General features: G+C 52.7%; 1 protein-coding gene and 1 non-coding gene across 6 annotated transcripts in view; both read left to right on the plus strand.

The window, feature by feature from the left end:
- BLACAT1 (BLACAT1 overlapping LEMD1 locus) overlaps positions 1-16,401 on the plus strand; it is a 29,319-nt gene extending 12,918 nt beyond the window's left edge. For 3 of the 5 annotated variants that reach the window (XM_052698345.1, XM_052698348.1, XM_052698346.1), the window contains exons 2-3: positions 11,168-11,383; positions 11,484-16,401. In XM_052698345.1, coding sequence (XP_052554305.1) covers positions 11,168-11,291 — 124 coding nt within the window. In that variant the 3' untranslated portion in view covers positions 11,292-11,383; positions 11,484-16,401. Of the gene's footprint in view, positions 1-2,229; positions 2,462-11,167; positions 11,384-11,483 lie in introns of those variants that run through there. The other 2 variants (XM_052698347.1, XM_052698344.1) reach the window with 2 other exon arrangements.
- Positions 16,402-16,934: 533 nt separating this feature from the next.
- Positions 16,935-17,006, plus strand: TRNAW-CCA (transfer RNA tryptophan (anticodon CCA)). The gene has a single exon. It is a non-coding gene; the product is annotated as a tRNA-Trp (tRNA).
- Positions 17,007-22,315: the final 5,309 nt, after the last annotated feature.

The following is a 22,315-nucleotide window of genomic DNA, read 5'->3' on the forward strand; positions in this document are numbered from 1 at the left end:
ACTGGCAGAGGATAACCCACCCCATGGGAGAGGTTGCAGAGGGAGGCAGAGCAACCCGCAGGCATGGAGCAAGTTGCAAAAGTAGCTAGAAAATGAAGAGATCTCCTCTCCTTAAAAGAAAGCAGAACAGTTTTCTGCTGCCTTGTGTGTTTTGGGAGGAGTGTGTGATCTCATGTGTACCTGCAAGGTGAGGATTTGGGTTTTCTGTGGCCGCCAGAGCACTCAGTGCGAGGAGGAACGCAGAGCTGCAGTGCTTGCAGGTGAACAGCAGCTGCTGTGCACGGAATGCAATGCTGTGACTGCTGCACCACTGCTGCAAGCTTGGATTTGTTGAGCACGTCTCTCTCAGGTGTTTCCCTTTGCTGCAGACAGCAGCAGCCTGCTTTTGAGGGCAGCGGGTCTGTGTCTGCCTGCTGAGGGATGCATGTAAACTCAGGCGATGAGAAAGCTGATAAAAATCCATAAATAACCCCAATATCACCCCAGTATCAGGAGTGGCAGACAGCATGCACCTCAGCAGCAATACCACGAATACATTTGAGCCTCCTCTTCCCCACGCAGACGTTTCTATCAAAAACAAAAAGTCCAATAGTGACGGCTTGGAGGACACAGCAGTGCACGCTGAAGGCTGGAAAATGACATTGTTACAATGACAGATATTCTCCAAATACCCAATTCATGATCCTGGGCGCCTTATAAATGTGATTAGTAGATCTAATCTTGCTGTGCTGGAGCCTGTTGTCAAGACAGCTCGAAAATGGATCTCCGCCCAACTCTGACTTCAACTGCTCCCCAAGTTATAATACTTCAAGTTTAAAAGCGACGCAGGAGTTTGGTCCTACACACCCTGCAGGCAACGTGGGGCTGGGGAGGGGGCTGGGGGCTTTAGGTGATCCCCAAAAGAAAAGCTGATTGCTCCTTGTTGGGATGCTGTAGGCTCCTATAGGGGAACTTGGCTTTGCCCCTCTGTGTTCTTGAGCACTGGTCCATTTGTCCATCCATCCATCCATTTGTCCATCCATCCATCCATTTGTCCATTTGTCCATCCATCCATCCATCCATCCATCCATCCATCCATCCATCCATCAAGCTGTTCCATTGCTTGCTGTGTGCTACTGCAGCAGGACGGGGCAGCCCCAGCTCTGTGCCCATCTCAGCTCTCCCTGCAACTTGTGCTAGAATTTTGGGTTCCTCCCTTTGGTCACTGCAATGTGGGCACTGACAGCCCCGGAGGTGATGCCCACATGCAGCTCTTTGCGTGCTGATGGGATCTGCCAGGCACAAGGATTTCGGCAGACCAGCTGGGAATAGGATTTCCAAAAGCACTCCAGTGCTTCTGGGATGATACACAGGCAGCTTGCTGCAGCATCCCCGTGTCTCCCAGGACCAGCAGAACCAGGCTAAGCCCAGAGTGCCCCCAGCTCCATGGGGAGCTTGCAGGTCTCTTGCCGAAAGCAGCAAAGTGTTTTTTAAAGCACCACAAGGTGAGGTGTCTGAGGAGTTTGATGCCTTCCTGGGGGTTTCCTGGGGGACCCTGGGGGGAGATGCAGTGCAATCCAATGCTCACAGCACTTTGCAGGTGTTTTTAGGGCAGCCCTGATGGGATGAAGGCTGAGAGCCCCCCCACCTGCTCCGAGGGCCCCACCTCCATCCTGCATCGCCCGGGACAAACAACACAGGGGAGGCTTTGAGCGTATCCAAGATACAGCGGATTTGGGCACCTTGTCAAATGTTCTCATTGTCTGACCCTTGTCCAGACGCCAGTAAAACCCTCTGGGAAATTCCCCCCTCCACCCAGCTCACCGGCTTTAATTACAGGAGAGGAATGCGAGGTGCAGAGCGCTACTCCCACCACCTCTGTGCCATGCCTTGTGCCCCACGCAGCCAGGAAGGGGAACCTGTGGGGCAGAGGGGGTTTATAGAGAAAGAGCTGGGATGCCCCCAGGGTGAGGAGAAGGGGAAGCAGGTTCCCCCCATCCCGCTCTGGCAGCAGTACCCGAGCAGCAGGACATGAGTAATATCTATCCCACTGGGGGAGTTAGATCAAAGGCACTGAAGTAGATACAAGAGGTTTCTGCTTCACAGACCAGAGAGGCTGCCGTTCAATAGCGCCTTTGTTACCGGCTCTGTGGAGCTGGGGATGGAGAAATACCTGACCCCCCACACCCCCCTCTCCCCCCCCTCACGGCCCCTCGGTGCACAACCATTCCAAGTATGCACCCGTGCAGCAAGGTTCAGCAGGGACGTGGGGATGGGGCACTGGGGACAGGAGTGAGGCGGCAGAGCTCAGAGCGCTGGGAATGCTTCCCTGCCCATGGAGCATCCCTGTGGTGCCTGAGTGCTGCAGGGGGAAGCAGGCGATGCCATCCCCATCCCCTGTGCCCAGTCGGTGTGGTGGTGTTCCCTCGCAGAGGATGCTGCGCTGCCAAAGGTGAGGTCAGCCCCAGGGAGGTGTGGGCAGGTAGGTGCTGGGTCATCCTGAGGGCTGCCTGGCTCCTCTGGGTCCTGTGGGGGTTGTGTGGGGCTGGTGGCGCTCATAGGGGCGTGCGCTCTCAATGCTCCAGTGGTGGGGAGAGAAAGGTGGAGCTGCAGACACCCGGAGCTGAGTGCCACAGCAGGGCTGTACCTCAAAGAGATGTTAAGTCTGGCTTGACAGTCATCCCCCCACCCTGCAATGTATGAGGATCTGGGAAATGTGGGCTGCATCCTCAGCGCACTTCTGGGAGCAGCTCAGTGCTGGGTGAGGGAACAGAGGTGGGTATAGGGCACCCAGCACCCATGGGTGCTTCCCACAGCACCATGTGGGGCTCAGGACGCTTCTGCCCATGGGACAAAGGGCTGCAAATTGAGTGTGGCCATGTCGTGAGGTTTGCATGCAGCTGCCTTTCCTTCTTGGTAGTGGTATATGGGAGTGTATAAGGAGGTGAAGTCTTGGGAAGCGCCGCTTGAGAGCTACCACTGTGCTTTGTAAGCTTGGTTTGCAGGTCACTGTTATCCAAACTGCAGTGTTCAGAACCTGTCTGGGTGCAGAACTCTTCCCAATTCCAAATCTGCTGGCTGTGTTGTTTTAGAAACATTGAATTCCCCTAGGATTTTGGCAGAGCAACAAGAAGGGGAATTTCCTGGGTTCCACAGCAGAGCTGACCTTATCAGCCCTCGGCAATTAGCAGTCATGATGACCAAGCCCAAGTCTGGGCTGGGGGAGAGAATAAAGGCAGAGCCTGTGCATTCTGCAGGTATGATCTGTGAAGGTTCGAGGTGATGATGGAGGAGCTCCCATGGGTGTGGAGCAGCACAGAGGCTTTCCCTAAAGAACAAATGAAGGAATGGAGTCTTGGAGAAGCTGCCTGTTGCAGCACCTTGTCCTGAGCTGCCTCTGGGTACGTGCAGGGAGGGATGAGGCTCCTGAAGGCAGCAGGGGAAGGCGCTGCAGGAGGTGGCTCTGCAGCCAGGGCTCTCTGTAGCCCTTTGTCTCCCCGACAAAGACACTTCTGTTCGCTCCCTCCACACCACGCATCCGCCCGCCGTGCTGCCAGGTGAGCCGGCTCCTGTTCCCCATTCTGCTGCAAGGGCCTCGGGGTCAGGTTTCCCAAACAGCCCCAGGATAGGTTGCAGCTGCACCCCCAGCTCCTGTCTGCAGAAGGGATGAGTCTGCAGGCTGCTGCTCCTCTCTGCAAGTGAGCACCTGGCCCACAGGTGTGCTGCTGCGCTGCTCCATCGCCAACCATGCCCCGAGGTTTGCAAGGTGTATTGGCATCTGAAGAGCAGCCCAGAACGGTGTGAGGGGGAACACCCAGTGTTTAGCAAAGGAGATCAGGTAGGGCTATGGCCGGAGAGCTGGCAAAGTGAAAATAAACCTTCTCGTTTTCTGCTCCTTGGATTCGTTGCCCTTGATTGAGGCTATGGCACGTTGTTTTCTAAGCATCGCCTCTGCTGTGAGAGGGGGCTGTTTCCATAATCGCTGCTCATTGCTGTGTAAGGAGCAGAGAAGGCACTGCTGGGGGATGGGGTTGGCTCTCCTGCCTCAGTCCACGGGGCAGAGCATTGCAGCAGTGCTGAGAGCTGCCATAGGGGCTGGCTGGGGGAGGGGGGGGGTTCCCATCTTTGTGCAGCTCCGCACTTGGGCAGCAGGTTGTGTTCCAACTGATTGTGGGGAGATGAGAGCTTAGACAGAGCCTTACGTAATTATTAGCTGTTTTTCTTTTTACCCCTCTTTTGCCTTTTCTTTCCCCAAAGACTGCTGGCTTATCCTCGGTAAGCCCTCTGCTGTGGTCTATGGCTTTTTATTCCTATGTGATTGCTTTTCCTAACTCATGTAGGGCGAAAAGCCATGGGCTACTCAGGGGAGGGACTCCACCTTCCAGGCACCTCCGCAAACCACATGGACTCCTGATCCCTTTTTAATCACCCATATTTATTTGGTAACAAATACCGAGTGAAAGGGGGCATTGAAGCCTTGCGGGGCCTTAGCAAGACGGATGGGGCAGGGGGTGGCGAGCAGAGGGGCAGACAAAGGGGATGGGGATGGTGGGGGGCACGGCCTTTCAGGCGCCTCCGTCCCCATTCAGCGCACGGCGGAGGGAGCAGCTTTTCTTTGCACTGAGCTTTTCTCACGCCGTTCAAAGCATCCCCACCTGCAGACCCTGTGGAACAAAAGTGGCTGGCGGAGAGCTGGGGGAATTTGCAAGGGGCGATGGGCAAAGCAGCCAGGTGAAGGCAGCAGACTTTTCTCTGCTATTGTCTGATAGGGTTCGCAGGTGGCTGAGAAAAGCTCTGACACCTCCGTCCCGTCAGCCTGGTGCACCGGGACCCCCCTGGGGAGGCTGTGGAGCCTGGAGCTGAATGGGTTGTGCCACGCTGCACCCATCCCTGCAGCCCTGAGGGCGTCAAGTTAAGCATGTGAGATAGGCAGAACTTGGCAAATGTGTACTTTTAATTAAAATCTGCACAGATCACAGGTGCATGGGGCAGCACTGAGTGTGAGAGAGGAGGGCGATGCCACCAAGCCGTAGCCGAGGGTCACCACCAGCTCTCCATGCAGGAAGAGAGGGATTTTCAGTTCTTTGTTTGGTTGTGTTCTCTTCCCCCCCCTCCACCTCCACTTCCTGAGCTTTGAGTCATTAGGTGTCAGGCTTTCAAGTTGAGTTCACCAGCTTGGAATGCGTCCTTAAAAATAATAGTCACTGAAAAAAATGAAGGCTGAGATTCGCTGTAATCCCATGACTCAAGGAGGTGTGGAAGGAAGGGAATCATGAAATCCCATGAGCTCCGACAATGGAAGCATGAGAGCTGGCACGGCTGTGCCACATAAATCATCAAAACCAAACACCATCAGTCAAAACGAAAGGAATTAAGCCAACCTCGCCGGGCTGTTTTAATTACTTTTTAATGAGGATTTGCTCATTCAGAAAATTCACCCGTCACAATGGCCGCCATTCACACCAAGGAGGGCTGCACCCCTGGATGTGCACAGCCTTGCTGTGTGTGCCCAGGCTGGGAGCTGGGGATGCTGCTGCCACAGCAGAGGGAATAGCAAAGAGCAGTGAAGCATCAGCTTGGGAACATCCTCTTCATTGCAACTCTACGTGTTGGGCTGGGAAGCAGCAAGGAAAGTCCCCTCCATCCAATGCATCCTTTGCAGATGCTGTTGGCCCCGCGTTGGGGGTTTTGCTCCATGGAAACAGAGCCTGCAAATCCACCACTGGGGATGTGGTGTTGGGTGTAGACCCATTTCTGAGCTTCAATCGCTCCCAAGCATTGAGAAGCACAGGAGAACCTGAGTGCCCACCCTGGAGCAGCAGCAGCCTCTATGGATGTTTGCTGCTGTGCAAAGCAGCTCAGTGCGAGTTTATCAGCAGCGTCTCTGTGCAATGCTACCCCTGAGACTTGCTCTCACTCCCTTTTATGCTGTTGATTGTTTTGTAGCAAGGCAAGCAGGGAGGAGAAACAGAGGGAGTGCTGTGTCCTGGGGGGCTGCAGCAATGGGGGGGGGTTGGAGCGGTGCTTCTCAGGGCATCTGATGCTCAGCAGCCGGGGCTGTGGTGACTGCATGCTAAATCTCCATCTTCCTTGCCCTTGTTTGTGCAGATCCAGCACACAAAGGCTTAAGCAGCAAGGTTTGGCTTCTGCTTTTCCATCTGTTTGATCCTCAGAGGGACATCCGAGCGGGGCATGCAGGAGGTGAGGGGGGGGGACGGGACGTGCTCAGGACAAGTGTTTCTGTGCAAACTTCACTGTGCAAAAAGCCTTGGCAGGGAGCCCTGGCTGGGGTCCATTGTGCAGAGGAGATGCTGCCAGCACCAGGTGAGCTCTCAGCTCAACCATACTGTGGCCTCTGTGTCCCCAGTGAGCGCCACATCCCGGCTGGCTGCAGCAGTCCCACAGGGTCATTGCTGGTATTGCTCACCCGAATTTTGGAGTTCAGTTCTCCCATTTGGGTCTGTGAAGAGTCTCAGCTCAGAGCCTCCCTTCGCTGTGCAGATCGGCTCCAGAGAGCACCGAGCAGCAAAGCAAAGCCCCTCTGCTGCTGTGCTTATAAAACATTCATGGTGTTAAATAAAACAGGAGGCCAGGTTGGCGTTTTCAAAGCGTCTCAGACAATGTGGGTATGCACCTCTTTTTCAAAAGGTGCTGAGCAAAATTCCATCCATGCTCCAGAGAAGAGGAGCAGCTGCAGGCTGCTGCTGGGCAGTTCTCTTTCACCAGCAAAGAAAACTGCTGGAGCCTTCCTGAGCTCCCAGGAGCGAGCGTGCAGAGCAGGACACGTTGCTAATTACAGATAATAACCACTGCTTAGAGTGAGGCATCCGCCGTCCTCCCTGGGCAAGGCTGGGGCTTGTTGTGTGCTGCCCTGCGGGGAGGAATGACTGCAGCTGTGTGCTGTGCTGCTGTGCCTGGAGCTGCAGTGTCACCCTGGCTGTCCTTCCTGGTGTCACCAGCCCTAAGTTTGGCTCCACGCATGGCAGGGGCCACCTCGTGCCCAGGTCTCAGTGTAACGCTGTGCTGGGAGAGCAGCACAAACAGCAGCAGCTTCTCAGTGGCTTACCCAGCCCCGTGGATATCAATCCTGAGAGATAACCAGAAGAAGGAGTGCCAACAATGAATGCTTTAATTACAGCCAGATGATAACGAACCACAAAGCCGTTGTTTTGTAATCAGAGCTGTGATGCATCCAAACTCGTGGACGTCCCATAGAGGACGATGCTCAGCGTGGAGCAGGGGGCCAAGGAGCCTGGGTGTGCACTGCCAGCACACCTCTGAGCATGCCACAACCCACAGCTCTGGCAGCAGAGCTGCAGCACATCAGTGAGAGCTGCTTTTTGCATGGGCATGCATGGCTCTGGGAGTTGCTGCACTGTGTCTGGCTGCAAGTAGCATCGATGCACTTTTGGGAAACCCTGCCCTGCTTTGCTAGTAGAGACACTGGGGTGGAGGGGGATTTCATGGGCATTTCCCAAATGAGACAAAAAGAAGTGGATCCTCGCCTTGCTGGGAATTATTTCTCCAACTCTGCTCCAACTCTTTGAAAGGGTTGATAACTGCAGGACAAGGGGAAATGGTTTGAAGTTGAGGGAGGGCAGATTGAGGTTGGATGTCAGGGGGAAGTTCTGTGCTGTGAGGGTGGTGAGGTGCTGGAACAGCTGCCCAGAGAGGCTGTGATGCCCTGTGCATCCCTGGAGGTGCTCAAGGCCAGGTTGGATGGGGCCCTGGGCAGCCTGGGCTGCTCTGAAATGTGGATGTTGGTGGCCCTGCGTGTGGGAGGGGGTCGGAGCTTCGTGATCCTCGAGGTCCCTTCCAACCTTGGCCATCCTGTGATTCTGTGTGATTCTGGATGTGCCATGGGGCGCCTTCCTCCTCCCGGCTGCTGGAAATGGATTATTTAGTAACTGTGAGGCCACCGGTGCTGAGTCAGCCCGCAGCTAATGAACACCCCGGCTGCCCATTTGGAATTTATTGCACCTATTAATTACAACCATTAGCTGCAGCCAGTGAAATTTTTATAATGAGGGCCCTTGCGACTTTGCCTTCCTAGCAGCAAATTAACTGTGTGGGGGGAAGAATCAATGGGATCAGCATACTTTACAGAAGCGATGTTTTAATTAGCGCTTCTCTGCAAACATGCCAAGCAACAGCCTGGCCGTTCATTATCTCTCCTTAAAGGGACAGCGCTTCTTTTCTGGCCGGTTTCATCCCCCCGGTCTCGGGTTTCCAACGCGCTGCCGGCTCATTAGAGAGGCTGCTTTGAAATTGGCTTTGTCTTAGGCTGGGCTGTGAGCAGCGTGATGCCCGTGCTTTGTAAAAGGAGGAGGGGGGGGGTGAAAGTGATGCTAGGAAATGATGGCTTGGAAATAAGGACCAATTTGGGTGGATGCTGTGGCTGCAAGGAGAGGGGGAAGGGGTTTGTGTGATGGGTGCTGCGTGGGAACCATGGGGTGCCGTGCTTAGGGGGCACTGTATGGTGCTGCGATGCTCAGAGCAGCTCTGGGGTTGTGACCCACAAAGCCCTCCGAAGTCCCTGTGTTCCCTATAGCATCCGTTACACCCAGCTCTCCCAGCTGCAGAGGTGCAGTGAAAGGCAAACCGGAATCAAATTGCTGGGAGCTTCTCTACTTTTCATTACAAACGATTGAATTCCGTTCGGTTCCTCCGAAACGACAACAACAACAAACGAGAAAAGAAAAAAAAAAAAAAAAACAACCCGAAACTAAATAAAATAAAAGAGACCCATTTCCATTGCAAATGATCCCATTTCCCAGGAAAAAGAAACAAAACAAGACAAAAAAACCCGACACGCTGGCGGCTCTTGAAACCCAGAGTTTAAAATGCAAAACTTAACGCCGGTTTCTTTCCAACCCAATGTTCACTCGATTGCGTTTCTCCCCCAAAAATAAAAGCAGCAAAGCAAAGCAAAGCCGGGGTGGGGTAGGAAAGCAGCGTTGGGGTGAGATGCCGCTGCTCTGCCTCCCTTTGTGCACGCTGTGCACCCTCATCACAAACCCCTGCACGGGGAGGAGGAGGAGGAGCAGAGATTTCGGTGCACTGTGAGCATTGCATGGATGCAAAGCAAAGCCCAGGCTGGTAATTGCATTGCTAAGGGACAGGCTCTGTCCAGCTGCTTCGCAAAGACATTTTTTAGGGCTGGAGGAAAGTGACATTATTAAAGTGAGCATGCTGATTCCAGACAGCTCCCAATTCATCACCGTGACAGTGACAAACACGGCCTGGGGTTATGCAGTTGACTAAAGAGAATTCTCCAGCTTTACATTTTTAATGCTCCTCGCATTTTCTCTGCTGCAGCGGAGTTTTATCCAAAGGATCTTCTCCCTTGAATAGAAAGGGCAGCGTGGGGCTGTGAAGCATGCCCGGCCCTTGCAAATCAAGCAGGGTTTCTGTCATTGCTGCCCAAGCTGGTTCATTTATTTTTTTAATTATTCCTTGCTCCTTCAGGATCCTTTTTCCACCTTTTCAAGAAGAACAGGAGCGCCAGCCTCAGCTGGGCTGCCTCTATTCTCTGGGGCTCATTCATCATTGTCTGCTGCCTGAATGGGAGGCAGAGGGTCAGCCTGAAAAGCCTCAGTGTTACAAACTCCTCCGAATCTGTCAATGGGTCCCTTCTGGGTGTGGGGGTCCTGGCAGCCCGACCCCCCAGATGCTTTGTGTTTGCAGTGTGGGGACGTGGGTGGCACAGGGATGTGGGTGGCAGAGGGACATGGGTGGCACAGGAATAGGGGTGGCACAGGGATGTGGGTGGCACTGGGATATGGGTGGCACTGGGATGTGGGTGGCACTGGGATATGGGTGGCACATGGACATAGGAGGCACATGGACATGGGTGGCACAGGGATATGGGTGGCACAGGAATAGGGGTGGCACTGGGATGTGGGTGGCAGAGGGACATGGGTGGCACAGGAATAGGGGTGGCACTGGGATGTCAGTGGCACTTGGATATGGGTGGCACAGGGATATTGGTGGCACAGGGACATGGGTGGCACAGGGATAAGGGTGGCACTGTGATGTGGGTGGCACTGGGATGCAGTGACATGGGGCAGTGAGAGTGGGCATGAGGGGACCAAGCAGTGCTCAGGACATCCTGCACAGCCCCATTCTCTTGATGAGTAACAGAATGTTGGACATGGCATCATCATGGTGTGGCATGAGCTGTGCAAGGATCTGATGGTGCACAGGGATCAGGACTGCGTGCCCCAACCCAGGGATTCCACCATCCCCATGGCCCTCAGCTCCAGCCCTTCCCTCCCAGATCCCCATTCTTGGGCTCCTAACAAAAAGCAGCAGCACAAAGAGAGGCACAGGGACCCACGGCTATGCTGAGAGGCATTCAGAGCCAGAGAGAGACTCATTGAAGAGCCTGTTGTCATTATTTGCGAGCTCCAGAGGTAGCAGTATTTCATGGGGCTGCTCAGCAGGTACCCAGCTGGTTGGCAACAGCTGGGGAGGGGGCAGTGACAGAAGTAGAATTTGCTCCTTGTTGGAGCTGTGGGTCTGGATGCAAAAGTATTTCATACACTGAGATTCCCACGTGGCTCTTTGATAACTTTGTGCCCGTTTCACAGGTGGGATAAACTGAAGCTCTGTGTGTTACCTTGTCTGTGTGGGGCTGGGAGGTGATGTGGGGTGGGCAGGCGTAGGGCTGATCACCTGCGAGCTGTGCAAGTGCTGCAGAGGAAAGCAGGGAGAAGAGAAAGGTTTTGCTGCAGACAGCATTTCTGGGAGTTGGTGTTGCTTTATTTTTTCTTAAGCCAAGCAGCCTTTCGTTTGCATCGCCGCGTTTTGCAGCTGTTGGGCCATCATTAGGGCTGTGCTTTGGGGCATCATTTTCTCTGCTTCAAATGGACACTGAGTGAGGGGACAACGCTCTCAGCTGTGCCCCATGGTGCTGTGCCTGTGGTGCTGTGCTATCAAAAGGGTCCCAGGCTCCTTGTCCAAGGGGGGGCTACGAACCAGCACCAGGCACTGCAAGCTGTCCTCACATCTGTCCTGATTGCCCCCAGTTCTACATAGGGGCTGAGGTTGGCTTTCATCCCATCATTTTCCACTGGCAGAGAGTTGTGCCAGTGGGAGGTTTTCCACTTTGAGGATTTTAGGGACCTGTCTGCTCGTGCTGTCGGAGCTGCCCTGATTTCTCTCCCTTCTCCCTGTTCCCATCCAGGTCCCCTTGGATGCTCCAGGTGATGCCCCAATTCACTTTCGCTTGCTTCTGCGGGCTGCATGGCTTCTGCAAGATGAAGAGGAAGAAGGAGGAACCCAGTGCAGAGCAGGAGACGGCGGTGTGAGCGACTGGGACAGGAGTGGGACATCGGAGCTGCTGGGGGACATTGGCTGTCCCCTCTCCTGTCGCCTCTATAGGGATCCCTGTGCTGCAGAGGTGTGTGGGGCAGAGAGTGTTGGGGGGCTCAGCATGGGGCTGAGAGCTCCATCTGCCCTAATGCACCCAGCCTGCAGCTCTGCTCATTTTCTCTCTGCAGACATTTGCCTGGCCAGGAGGGAGCTGAAACATGGGAATGCTCAAACTGGGAGGCACCAGCCCGCGTTGCAGACAATACTGGGGTGCTGCAGCCATCCTGCCACATGCACTGAGCCCTCTGCACCCCAACAGCTGCAGTCAGAGGAGGATTCCCCACCGCCCTGCCCTCACCCCAGCACTGCTCTGCAGACAAACCCTAAAAGGGTTTCCGAAATCCAGAGCCAGCCCATGTCCTGCATGGATTAATAGTGCTGGGGGGTGGGCTGCCTCAGGGTGGTAAGTGCTCTCACGGCTGCAGAATTGGCTGAACATACAAGCAAGCTGTATTTTTAATGTATTTTTTTAAATTATTATTTATTAAGTTTTTCTCGAGCAAATGTCTGGGACTGCAAGAAGCCAATCTCCACCTCTCAGCCATGCCTGGCTCTGTAGCTGCAGCACAGCAGAGCCTGTTGGGGTCACCAAGCACACAGCCAGGCTCGTGCAGGGGACACAGTGGTGGTGGCATTCATTCCTGTGCCACTGAGCAACGCAGTCCAACAGGAGCCGGTTCATGGTTGGCACAAAGGCCAACAGCCTCCAGGTGGTGTCACTGGGGGCTCTCTGCAGGGACATTTCTGGCACAACCGTGTCCTCCAGAGCAGAAATCCTTAAGTTCTTCCATCTGCTGTTTCCCTTCTCTATATGGAGAACCCAATCACAGGAGGCTGAAAGCGATGCTCACGGGTGCCAGGCAGGAGATGCTCACCCCTGGGGCTGCTCCTGCTCCCACTGCCTTCGCCTGGCACTGTGTGGCTGTTCCTGAGGTCCCCTGGGTCCCCATTTCCCCTCCACCCTCTCTGTGCATCCTTCCTACCTATGGTTAAAGCCATACAGGAGCTCCCCACATTCTGTGCCTTTCAGGGACTGTCCTACAGATGTTCTCCAGCAGCCGACCCCTGGTGAGGGTCCCCACAGATCTGGGGACATTGCTGAGGTCTCGGTATCACGATGCTGGGGCGGGTTCCAGCCTGCATCCTTGGTCCCATTTATACCCAAAATTCGAGATCTCATTTCAGACACTGGAGCCTCGGTGCCGCCATGGCCAAGAATTGAGAAAAGCAGGAGGGACAGCTTGTGGGGAAGGGCAAATAATTGGGGGACAAGTCTCTGGAGCAGAGGGAATGGACTGCAGCAGCCTGACACCCCCTGGGAGCTCCCACGGAGGGGGCTGAGCACACTTGGAGAGCAATTCCCCCCCCCTTGTTAAGCAGCTCGACTTTCCCAGGGCTCTCAGAGCACATTTGCACATGACAAACAGAGCTGTAGCCACCAGTGACAGCTGCCCTATGGAGATCTGTTGGCTCAGCCAACACCCAGAACCAACACAGCCAGTATTTTATTTTCTCATCTGAAGGATTTAGGACAAAAAGCAGCCAGAAGTGCCAAGAACAGAAGGTGCAGCTGAGGAGCTCTAAATCCTCTCCGCTGCTGCGTGCCTGTGGGCTGCAGTGGGAAGCAGTGGATGGATGCTGGCTGTGGGATGGCAGCAATGCCTGGTCCTTGTGAACCTACCCCAGGGTTGGGGGCACTCAGATGGCAGTTTGTTTCTCCCCTCTCTGAGCTCAGGTGATGTGAACTGGGTGATTCCCTGCTGGGCTCTGGGTGTTGGCCAGGTGTCCCTGCCTTCATCACCGTGGAGCTCAGCAGATTTCAGCCTGGCAAGCACAGATCAGTGGGAAATGCTGTGGTTAATGCAGGCTGTAATGTGTCCTCTGGGAGCTCTGAGGCTGCAGCAGCCTTTTACTTTGCAGTGCACACAGAGGCTCCCAGGGAAGCTGAAGACACCAAGGTTAATGCTGATACCCCCACCTTCGGGTTCAGCTGTTGGTGCCCCACTCCTGGAGGCACACAGTTGGTTCCCCCTAGTGAAGATGGGGGGTGATGACCCCTCTCAGGGCTCTTTTGGCAGCAGGGTGAGATTCAGGGAGATGATGGGCAGCTTTTGCTCAGTCAGGTTTCACAGAGGCTAAAATATTGCTGTGGGTTGCGGGAGAGGTTCGTGACCTCAAAACCCTCACTGCTAAACCTCTTAGACTGCAGATCCATCACAGTTTGGCAGCAGAGGATGTGCAGCTAACAGCTGCTCCGAGGCTCTGTCTCAAGCTGGATGCACAGAGAGCATCCCTGCAAAGGATTCTGTGCATGGAGGGAGTGCTCTGAGGGCTCCTGGGTGCTAAGAGATGAGCTGAGAACTCTGCTGCAGGCTCTGCACTCATGCTATGCACTCACTGTGCATGCTCTCCATGGCATATGCATGCTGCACACACTGCACACGGTGCATGCCCAGCACACTCTGCTCTGTGCACACACTATGCAAACACTGCTCGTGCCATGCACGCCTGCATGGTGCACACCACCACGTTGCACACTGGCTGTGTGCAGCAGCTCTGTGGTTGCTCAGGAGCACACCGTGGTTGCACACTGGCAGCTCTGTGCCTGCTTGGGCTGTCCCTATGTCTCTAGTACTCCCATCTCCAATGAATGAATGTAGGATTTGAAAGCAAGACAGGCAGATGCTCACCTACACCCATTACATGTGCATGTGAAAACACAATAAATCAAGCAGGTGCAGCCTGAATGCTCAGGAGCCTGAGCTACAGTTATTTTTACAGTGAACTTCCCACCTCCCTGCACGGATGGAGCTCTCAGAGCAACAATATGCTTTCCACCGTGGCTCCGAGCAAAATGGTTTGCTCCTGGATTGACCTCTATTGTGCTCATAAACGGCTCGTGGTGCTTTTTGATTCCCCCATCATCATGCCTTGACCTCCAGATTTATGGTGAAGGTCCTTTCAGCTGCGTATTGTTTCCCACCAGGCTCAGCCTGCCGCTCTCCGTAGCCAACCTGCCAGGATGCTGCACTCTTCCTGCTGCCACCTGACAATCCTGCAGAGGTCAAAGTAAAGTTGTGAGGCTTTTTTTTTCTCTTTTATTTTATTTTATTTTATTTGTTTTTTTTTTTCCATTGGCAGCATTTTAACAAGGCTGGGATGCTTCTGAGACTGCGAGGGCTGGGAGCTGACAGCTCTCTTCAGAAGAGAAACGCTCTCCCTGCCTCTCTTTCTCTCTCCCCCACATTTGCACAAAAAACCCCAGGCGTTTTTATAAGCTGGGATTTTGCTTCTTGTTCAGGATTTCCTCTTGCTCTCCCGAGCGACAGACACACACACACACCGCCTCTGGCTCATCCACACTGCTTTTGCTTCTCCCCTCCAGAAGTGGCTGCACCGCAGCAGCTACATCCTACTCACGTTGGAGGCAGTGCACGCTCTGGGTGTCCCTCCAGTGATACCCAAACACTTTTCCAAGACTTTCCCACCCTCAGGGTGCCCAAAGCTGAGGCTGCTGAACCACCCATGAGTTGGCTGCTGGGTGCTGAGCAGCTCCCAGTCATGCAAAGGGGACAAAGTGCAAGATGCAAATCGTGCTTTCCATTGCACGTTGGCTCTGTGCACACTGCATGACATCTATGCTGTGGCTTTTCAGGTTTGGGGCTTTTTTTCCTTTTCTTTTTACCATTGCTCCTTAAGAAGAGGAACGCAGCACTCCTGAAAAATGCATTTCTTCCCACCAGCAATAATCCTCCTTTAATCCTATTTACACCAGGGAAAACATCCAAGCTGGGGTGGGTGCAGAAGGAGGGTCCCCATTGCACTCAGACTTTGGGGATGGATGGACCATAGCTCAGCCCCTTCCAGCAAACCCAAGCACTGCCCACATGGCACCTCCTGGTGCAGCTTTTATGAAGGGGGGGGGGGGAGAAGAGAAGGGAGAAAACCCCATTCCTGAGTGCATCTGTGAGGTGTTTTGTCAGATCCTGTACAATTCCCTGATTCCCCCCCAATAAACCTGCACTGATCGCTGCAGTTGCTGCACTCGCATGGAGAGCTCTGCAGTGTCTATGGAGGATCAAAGCATTCAACCTCTTTTTATTGTCCTTCCCTTTTATCCCACTGCCTGGATTTCATCACGAAAGGGACCTACCCAGACTTGTTCCTCAGGAGTCTCCCAGCCTCAGTAGCCATAGAAACCAGCTATTTTTAGTCTATTTTCATGATGCCAGCAAATGACTTTTCTCTACTTTGGAGAGACAGAAGACCAGGTCAGCCCCATGCGTGGCAAATGCAAAGCTGTGCATCCCTTTGAGAAGATAAACGTGGCATTTGCAAACACATATCAACGCACAGAGCAGGTTTGTACTTATTGTATTTCCTATCTGGACAAATTATTTATGCAAATTTCTAGAGTGTGGATTTTATCAACCTTTGGTGATCAGGGTTTTTGCTATGCGACAAACCTTGTCCTTCCCTGAGTTGGTTTTCAGCCTTCTTCATACAAATGAAAAAAGTTTTGGAATCCGACCACCTGGCAGCGATGGGGAAATGCATGGGATGCAATGGGCAATGCCCCTCCAAGCAGAGATGGGGACCGTTCCCACACAGAGCACACCAGGAGATGGAAAAACACACATCCCAATGGCTTCTGCTCTGATGGCTCTGACTGACAGCACTGTACTGTGAATTCTAGATGCACATCATGACTGTGGTTTGCACTGAAGGACTGGTCTGTTGATCGGATCTATTCTGTTCTACTCTATTCTGTTCTATTCTGTTCTGTTCTATTCTATTCTGTTCTCCTCCCTCCCCTCCCTTCCTCTCCCTTCCCCTCCCCTCCTCTCCCTTGCCCTCCCCTTTACCACTCCATCCCATCCCTTTACTGTTGAGTTTTGCTCCTGGAACTGCACGTGTTTATGCTCATTTGTACAACCCCAATTCCTGCACTTGAAGCCAGCACTTTCCCAGCCCGGCTGCGCGAGCACAACCAAAGGCAGCCTTGGCGACTGTTGCAATAAAGTGGTTTTATCATCCCCTTCTGAACGATGGGCTTCATTTCGGGTGTGCACGTGCGGCCCAGATCCGGGGGTTTGAAGGGCAGCGGGTTCGTTGGGAGAGAAGCAGGAGCACGCAGCCTCGCGCTTAGAATAGCGCTCTCTTTTTCGGTGCGCGGCCCCTTTAAATCTGCTGCGCCGGCGTTGGGACAGACCAAGGCAGGGTATCCAGGGGAGGGGAGGGGTCACGTGGTCTCTGCCCGGTGGTGCGGGGCGGCTCCTCCCCCGGCGGTGGTACAGCCCGAGGGGGCGTGGCCAGGCGGGCGGGCGGGCGGCTTGAAATGCGTTCAGTGGCCGTGCGTGGTTCGGGGAGAAATGGGAGTTAGCGGTTCTGGGGGCAGTCTTCGGGAGGAGAGGCGCTGAGCCTCCGAGGGGTGGCAACGGAGCCCTTTGGGGTCTTTCCGATAGCGGGAGAGCCACGGAAGGGGTGGGTGGGGGGGGAGGGGTTGAAAATTTAGTGTTGTGCGCATGCGCGGGGTGGAGCGTAGGCTCTTGGGGGCAGGCGGAGAGTCGGCTTTCCGGGACCTCGTGGCGCAACGGTAGCGCGTCTGACTCCAGATCAGAAGGCTGCGTGTTCGAATCACGTCGGGGTCACCGTGTTCCCGCGGCGGGTTCACTTTTTTTTTTTTCGCTCTAGAAGAGTGTTTTCTTTGCTCGGGTCTGAGAGAAGGAGCAAAGCTTCGGAGTGGTTCGTTTGCTGTTGGGATTTTAATTCAGACAAATTAAGACAAAACAATTGCTTTTTGGAAGTGTTATCTACAGCCAATGTGCTCCCTGGAATTCTGTGGGGTGGCTGCAGGATGGCTCCTGCTTTGGGGTTAGAATGAGAGTGGGATGTGTCTGTTTACAAAAAGTGCCACCAAAAGGCTTTTCTTTGTGTTTTAATGCATAGTCAATGCAGTTGTTTTTGGTTTGTTGTAGAATCAGAGTGCTACTATTGAGCTGCATTGCTTCCTTTGCCCTGCGGTGAGCTGGCTGCACTGAGCAGAGGGAACATCTGCCCTTCAGGATGTAGTTCTATGCCCTCTTTTCTGCAGATCCATGCATTAAAGTGAGCAAGTATCCATCACTGCTGTGGCTTCCTCCTTCAGCCCAGGGGTCACAGCACGAACATTCCCTGTGCATGAGCTTCCCCCCCTCATGCATTCACTCAGACCACTCCTCCAATGCAACCTCTCAGTGTTGACCTCCTGCGATGCTTTGGATGGTTTCAACTTCTGTTGAAGCATTTCCCCTTGGAAAGGTTTATTTCCCATTCACTTTTCTTTGGTTGCCGTGGGGAGCGGCGATGTCACAGTGGGGAAGGGTGGACTCCGTGAACAGCACTCAGAGCACAGCTTCCTGCTGGCCATGTGAACAGGTAAGGGATGTCCTCTGGAGTGCTGCCACCCCAATTTGGGTGAAACTCATCTTCCTGACCTCCCCCCGTCCTTTTCATCGCAGTGTTTTTGCTGGAGGTGTCGTGGATGCCTCTGGCTGGGATTTTGGGTCCCTTGGGATAGGTGCCTGCCTACCTGGAAATAGTGAGTGCTGTCGAGGTTGTTGTGATTTATCATGTCCTGATTGCTGTACAGTGAGCAGAGAGCATTGCTCAGACTGGAAAAGCATAAAAGGGAGATCCAGAGCCACGTAAGGGGAAGCAGATGAGGTGTGTCTTCAGGCAAGATCCCTGCTCCTTAAGCCAAGCAGTCTGTGCTTGCTGGGGTTTATTTCCACCCCTGTTGGGATGGTGCATCTTGTAATAAGAATCTGATCACAGGCGACCGATGCATGAAGGAGCAGCTGTTGCATGCAGTCATGCACAATATTTCAGTGCCAGAAGTGATTCGTTTACTCTGTGCAGTATATATGGAAATGTGCTACAGCAGGATGGCTGGAAATATCCAATTTTATTCATAGAGCTCCAACAAAGCTGATCTTTGGTTTGTGGATTGTGTGTGCTTTTCCCTTTTATGCTATGTCAAATAAACAGGGGCATCTAACTTAGTTCTGGTAGAATTGCTTGGCTGTATTTAATCTGTCTCGATGTGCTGCTTTTAGACTGACATATCTGAATGCAACAGCCTCAGCACTGAAGGCATCAACTAAATGAGGGCTGCCACAGGGAGCTGCATGGAGAGCAAGTGAAATCCTGGTGCAGGAGCATTCTGAATGAGCAAATGGGTGTAGAATAGTGGGAATGGTGGGGGAGGACAGCCCATCCCCAAGGTCTTCAAGCAAACCGAGCTGGAAGGGATGCTCTGTGCTCCTCCATGGGTGGGGGAAGAGGCTGGGAGAGCTGTGCCACTGGTCCAGTGATAAAATGGTGGGGCAGGAATATGAAGGTCTTCTGGAAAACTGTGTGTTGCTTTATTCAGTTTATCTGTTATTGCTAATTACTCATAGGTAATGAGTTTAACCTGTTTAATTGATAACGTGCTACTAAATCTTCACGAGGATGTTATATAAGGAAGTGTTGAAATCTTTGGGTGGGATCTGATGGTTACAAACCATCCCAGCAGTGGCAGTGATCCCAAAGTTGTCCTAAGTACTGGATGTGATGTGAGAGAGGGGAGCTGCTGGCAGATGTCTTTCAAGCAGGGGCAACCATCTGCGCTCTGCTTCTTTTTCCCAAAAGCTCTGCAGATGGGAGAGATGTCCAAGACCAAATGCAATGCACTGATAGGACGACAGAAGGACACTGAAGCTGAGCGTGACCCGGAGGAGCTCGATGTGCAAAGTGAGTGGTGGTGATGCGCAGCCACACCAGGACCGGTGCTGTGTGTGCATTGCGTGCACTGTGGTTGAGGTCACGTGCAATGAGACCTAAAGGGTGATGGTTTGGAGTGAGAGGGGAGAGGCTGAGCCTCCCCAGGGGCATTTGGTGGCAATAAGCTCAGGATGGGGAGGAATGAGGTGTGCTGCTGCTTCTATCTGGCAGGCAGAAATGGAAGGCAGCAGAATTCCAGCACCATACTGCATTCTGAGGGACGTATCCTCATCCAAGGACCAACTGCAATATATTCCTGAGGGTCCAATGATACGGAATAGCAGCTGGGATTAATTTATTTTCCAGTTTGGGAGGGGAGAGTAAGATGTGTGCTTCAGTGAAGGGGGATGAAAACAAAAGCACGGCCTTATGAAGAGAGTTGATTGGACCAGAAGTAGTATTCACACTGATTTTCAAACCCCAAAGAGAACAGAGGCGTCTTTCCACTCCTGTATTTGCTCTGTGCTGGCTGACAGAGCAGCTCCCTATGCATTACATGAGATATACCCCCCTGGGAGCAGCCTCTCTTTGCAGTGCTGTTACAGATCTGCACGCTGCTCTGTTGCATGTGTCTCCTGCAGACCAAGCTGTGCTCTGGGCATAGTTCTTACCAGCAGTTCTGGTGATGGCCAGCAGGCTGCCTGCTGGAATGCATGCATTTCTGACCTGCCTGGGAACTCCTATCCAAAATGAAGGTGTTTGGGGTAACCTGAGAAGACGTCGTTTTCTCTTTACTGAGGTGGAACATTCCGTGTTTTAATCTCCAAAAGCCTTTTTAGAAGTTCCTTAGGATTAAACCCCTCTCTGTCCCCACCTCTCCTTTATTGCAGGGCCCTTTGAAGTTCTCTTCAAAGACAAGAGCAAACTTCCCATGTATGCTGCAGACTGGAATGAATATCCAGCTTTGTTGGAGCAATTAACTTGGCGGGGCCATTTCTGTTGCACTTTAAAGAAAAGTTCCCAAATCCTGAGTGGTTTAGACATGTTTTGCCAAGAAAACACCCACCCAACAACCCACCGTGAATCCAACAGCTGTGCACTGAGCTACTCGGATGGCTCAGCAGCTGTCACAACAAAAGCAGAGCCTCAAACACAGCCTCTTTGTACGGCCATTGAAAATAAGGGGAAGATTGCATTCTGGTTGTGCTGTGCTGGGCTCAGGGTGGGCTGAGTGGTGTTTGCTGCTTTGCTTGGGTGATCCCCAGCAGGTGAATGGCTCTTAGCCACTTCTGGTTTCTGGGTCTGCTTTAGGTGGGTGCCTGCTTGAATTCTGGTGGCACGTGCATGCAAACCCCACCTGCAATCAAAGAATATTGCAGGGATAATTAAACAATGCCATTTCTGAAGTTCCCCAGAGCTGTGGCTATCAAAAGCATCACGTTATGCAACCTTACTACAGATAGTTCAGGCTCATTTGCTTGCATTTGAAGCTCTTCTTTCTTTCTCCTCACTCAGACAGAAGTACTGAAGTAACCTTTGAAACAAAGGACTTCAAAGTGACAGCAGGCTGCCTTGCTGCCAGCAGTGAGGTAAGGAATCTCCCAACACATGAATGTTTTGTGTGTCTGTGCAGCTAAATGGAGGAAATTGCAAGTTGATATCAACTGATGTTCATTGTATTAGCTCATGACAACTGCAGCAATTACCTCCAATCAGTTAATTATAGCATCCTTCTATAGCCTGAGCCTGGTTTTGTGCTGTCTGCTCACCAGCCTGGGTATGAGAATAAGCCAAGTTCTCTTCTGCAATACTGACATCGCTTAGATTTAGCACTGTGTTCAAAATTGGAACCAGCCACTGATGCACTCATTACGTTCTCTATGTTAAATAATAACTTTTCTTACAAGAGATTCCACAGTAATGGCAATCAGTGCCAATTAGTGGCTGCTGCTTGCATCTTAGAGCAAGTGGACACTTGGCTGTCTAGTACATGATGTCCAGAACCCCTCTGTGACAGAGGGATGTGCTGCTCTCCATGTGTCCTGGATGCAGATCTGCTCTGAGTGCCTGAGGGGCTTTTGGGCTGCAATGGTTGGCCCAGGGCTGGCCCTGCTGTTGGGAAATATCCCCACCTGTAACACCGTGGTGAAAGTAATCGGTGTGTCCTCAGTCTGTATGGCTGCTTCACACGTGGGAATGGCTGAAAGCCCTGTGGAGCTTCTGTCTGTGAGGTGGGTTGTGGCTTGCTAAGATGATGGCATAGGAAAGTGATGATGTCTTTCTGCTTCCATGCATCCCCAAATCGTAGCAGGGAATTTAACTTGGATTTTCACCTATTTGCTGCCTTCTGATTCTGACATCCTGGTGGTGATTACTGAAGGGAGCCATGTCCATTTCTGGCTGCAGAGCATTCAGTTGGGTTTGTGCTCTGCTGGGATGCTCTCAGAGCCTTCAGTTCACTGGGTTAAGAACAGAGTATGTATCAGACAGCTAATTAGTGATAAACTAGAAGCGATTTTGGTGATTGCTTTATTCCTCGCTTATGGAATGCAGATTAATTCAGACTCTTAATTACATACCTGTAAATCAACTTTGCATTGTGACTGTATGCGTAGACTTCTCGCAGGTGGAAGAGCTGTAAGAAGCTCCTCATTAAATCAGTGTGATTAACAGGAGCTTGGGCTGTGTTGTGTGGCACTCAGGACTTTGTGGTAACTCGCCACGAGAAACCATAATTACAGCCCTATCGCCTGCATTAATGAGTCTGTGTTGAAATATTAACAGCTGGAGCAAATACTGCTGGAGGATGCGTTCATAGAACCCCTGGGGTGGGAGAAGAGCTCCAAAATCATCTCATCCATCCAGCTGCTGGTGTGCTGGTGCAAGGGCAGCTGGTGGCAGTCCCCATGGTGGTCCCAGGGCAGTGCTGGGACATTGTGGCACTGTAACCTTAGGGCAGCTGCTTGCTGTGTTCCCTCTGCCACCAAATGCTTCCACCCTCAGGCTGATCCAAATGACGTTGAGTCATCAGATCTCATTTCATTTACTATTACAGCATTCCACAAGTGCTTCCCTTGGTCTCTAAGCCTTGCATCTTATCAGAGCTCATCTCCTGTGAGGTTCACAGTGCGGAGTTAAGACCTTGAGTCAGCTCTGAGCCATTGAACTCGCACACAGGAATGCTGGCAGGGGAACCAGACGTTCCCCTCAAGGC

Source organism: Tympanuchus pallidicinctus, unplaced genomic scaffold (genome assembly GCF_026119805.1).
Source record: "Tympanuchus pallidicinctus isolate F22 unplaced genomic scaffold, pur_lepc_1.0 scaffold32, whole genome shotgun sequence".
NCBI lineage: Eukaryota > Metazoa > Chordata > Aves > Galliformes > Phasianidae > Tympanuchus > Tympanuchus pallidicinctus.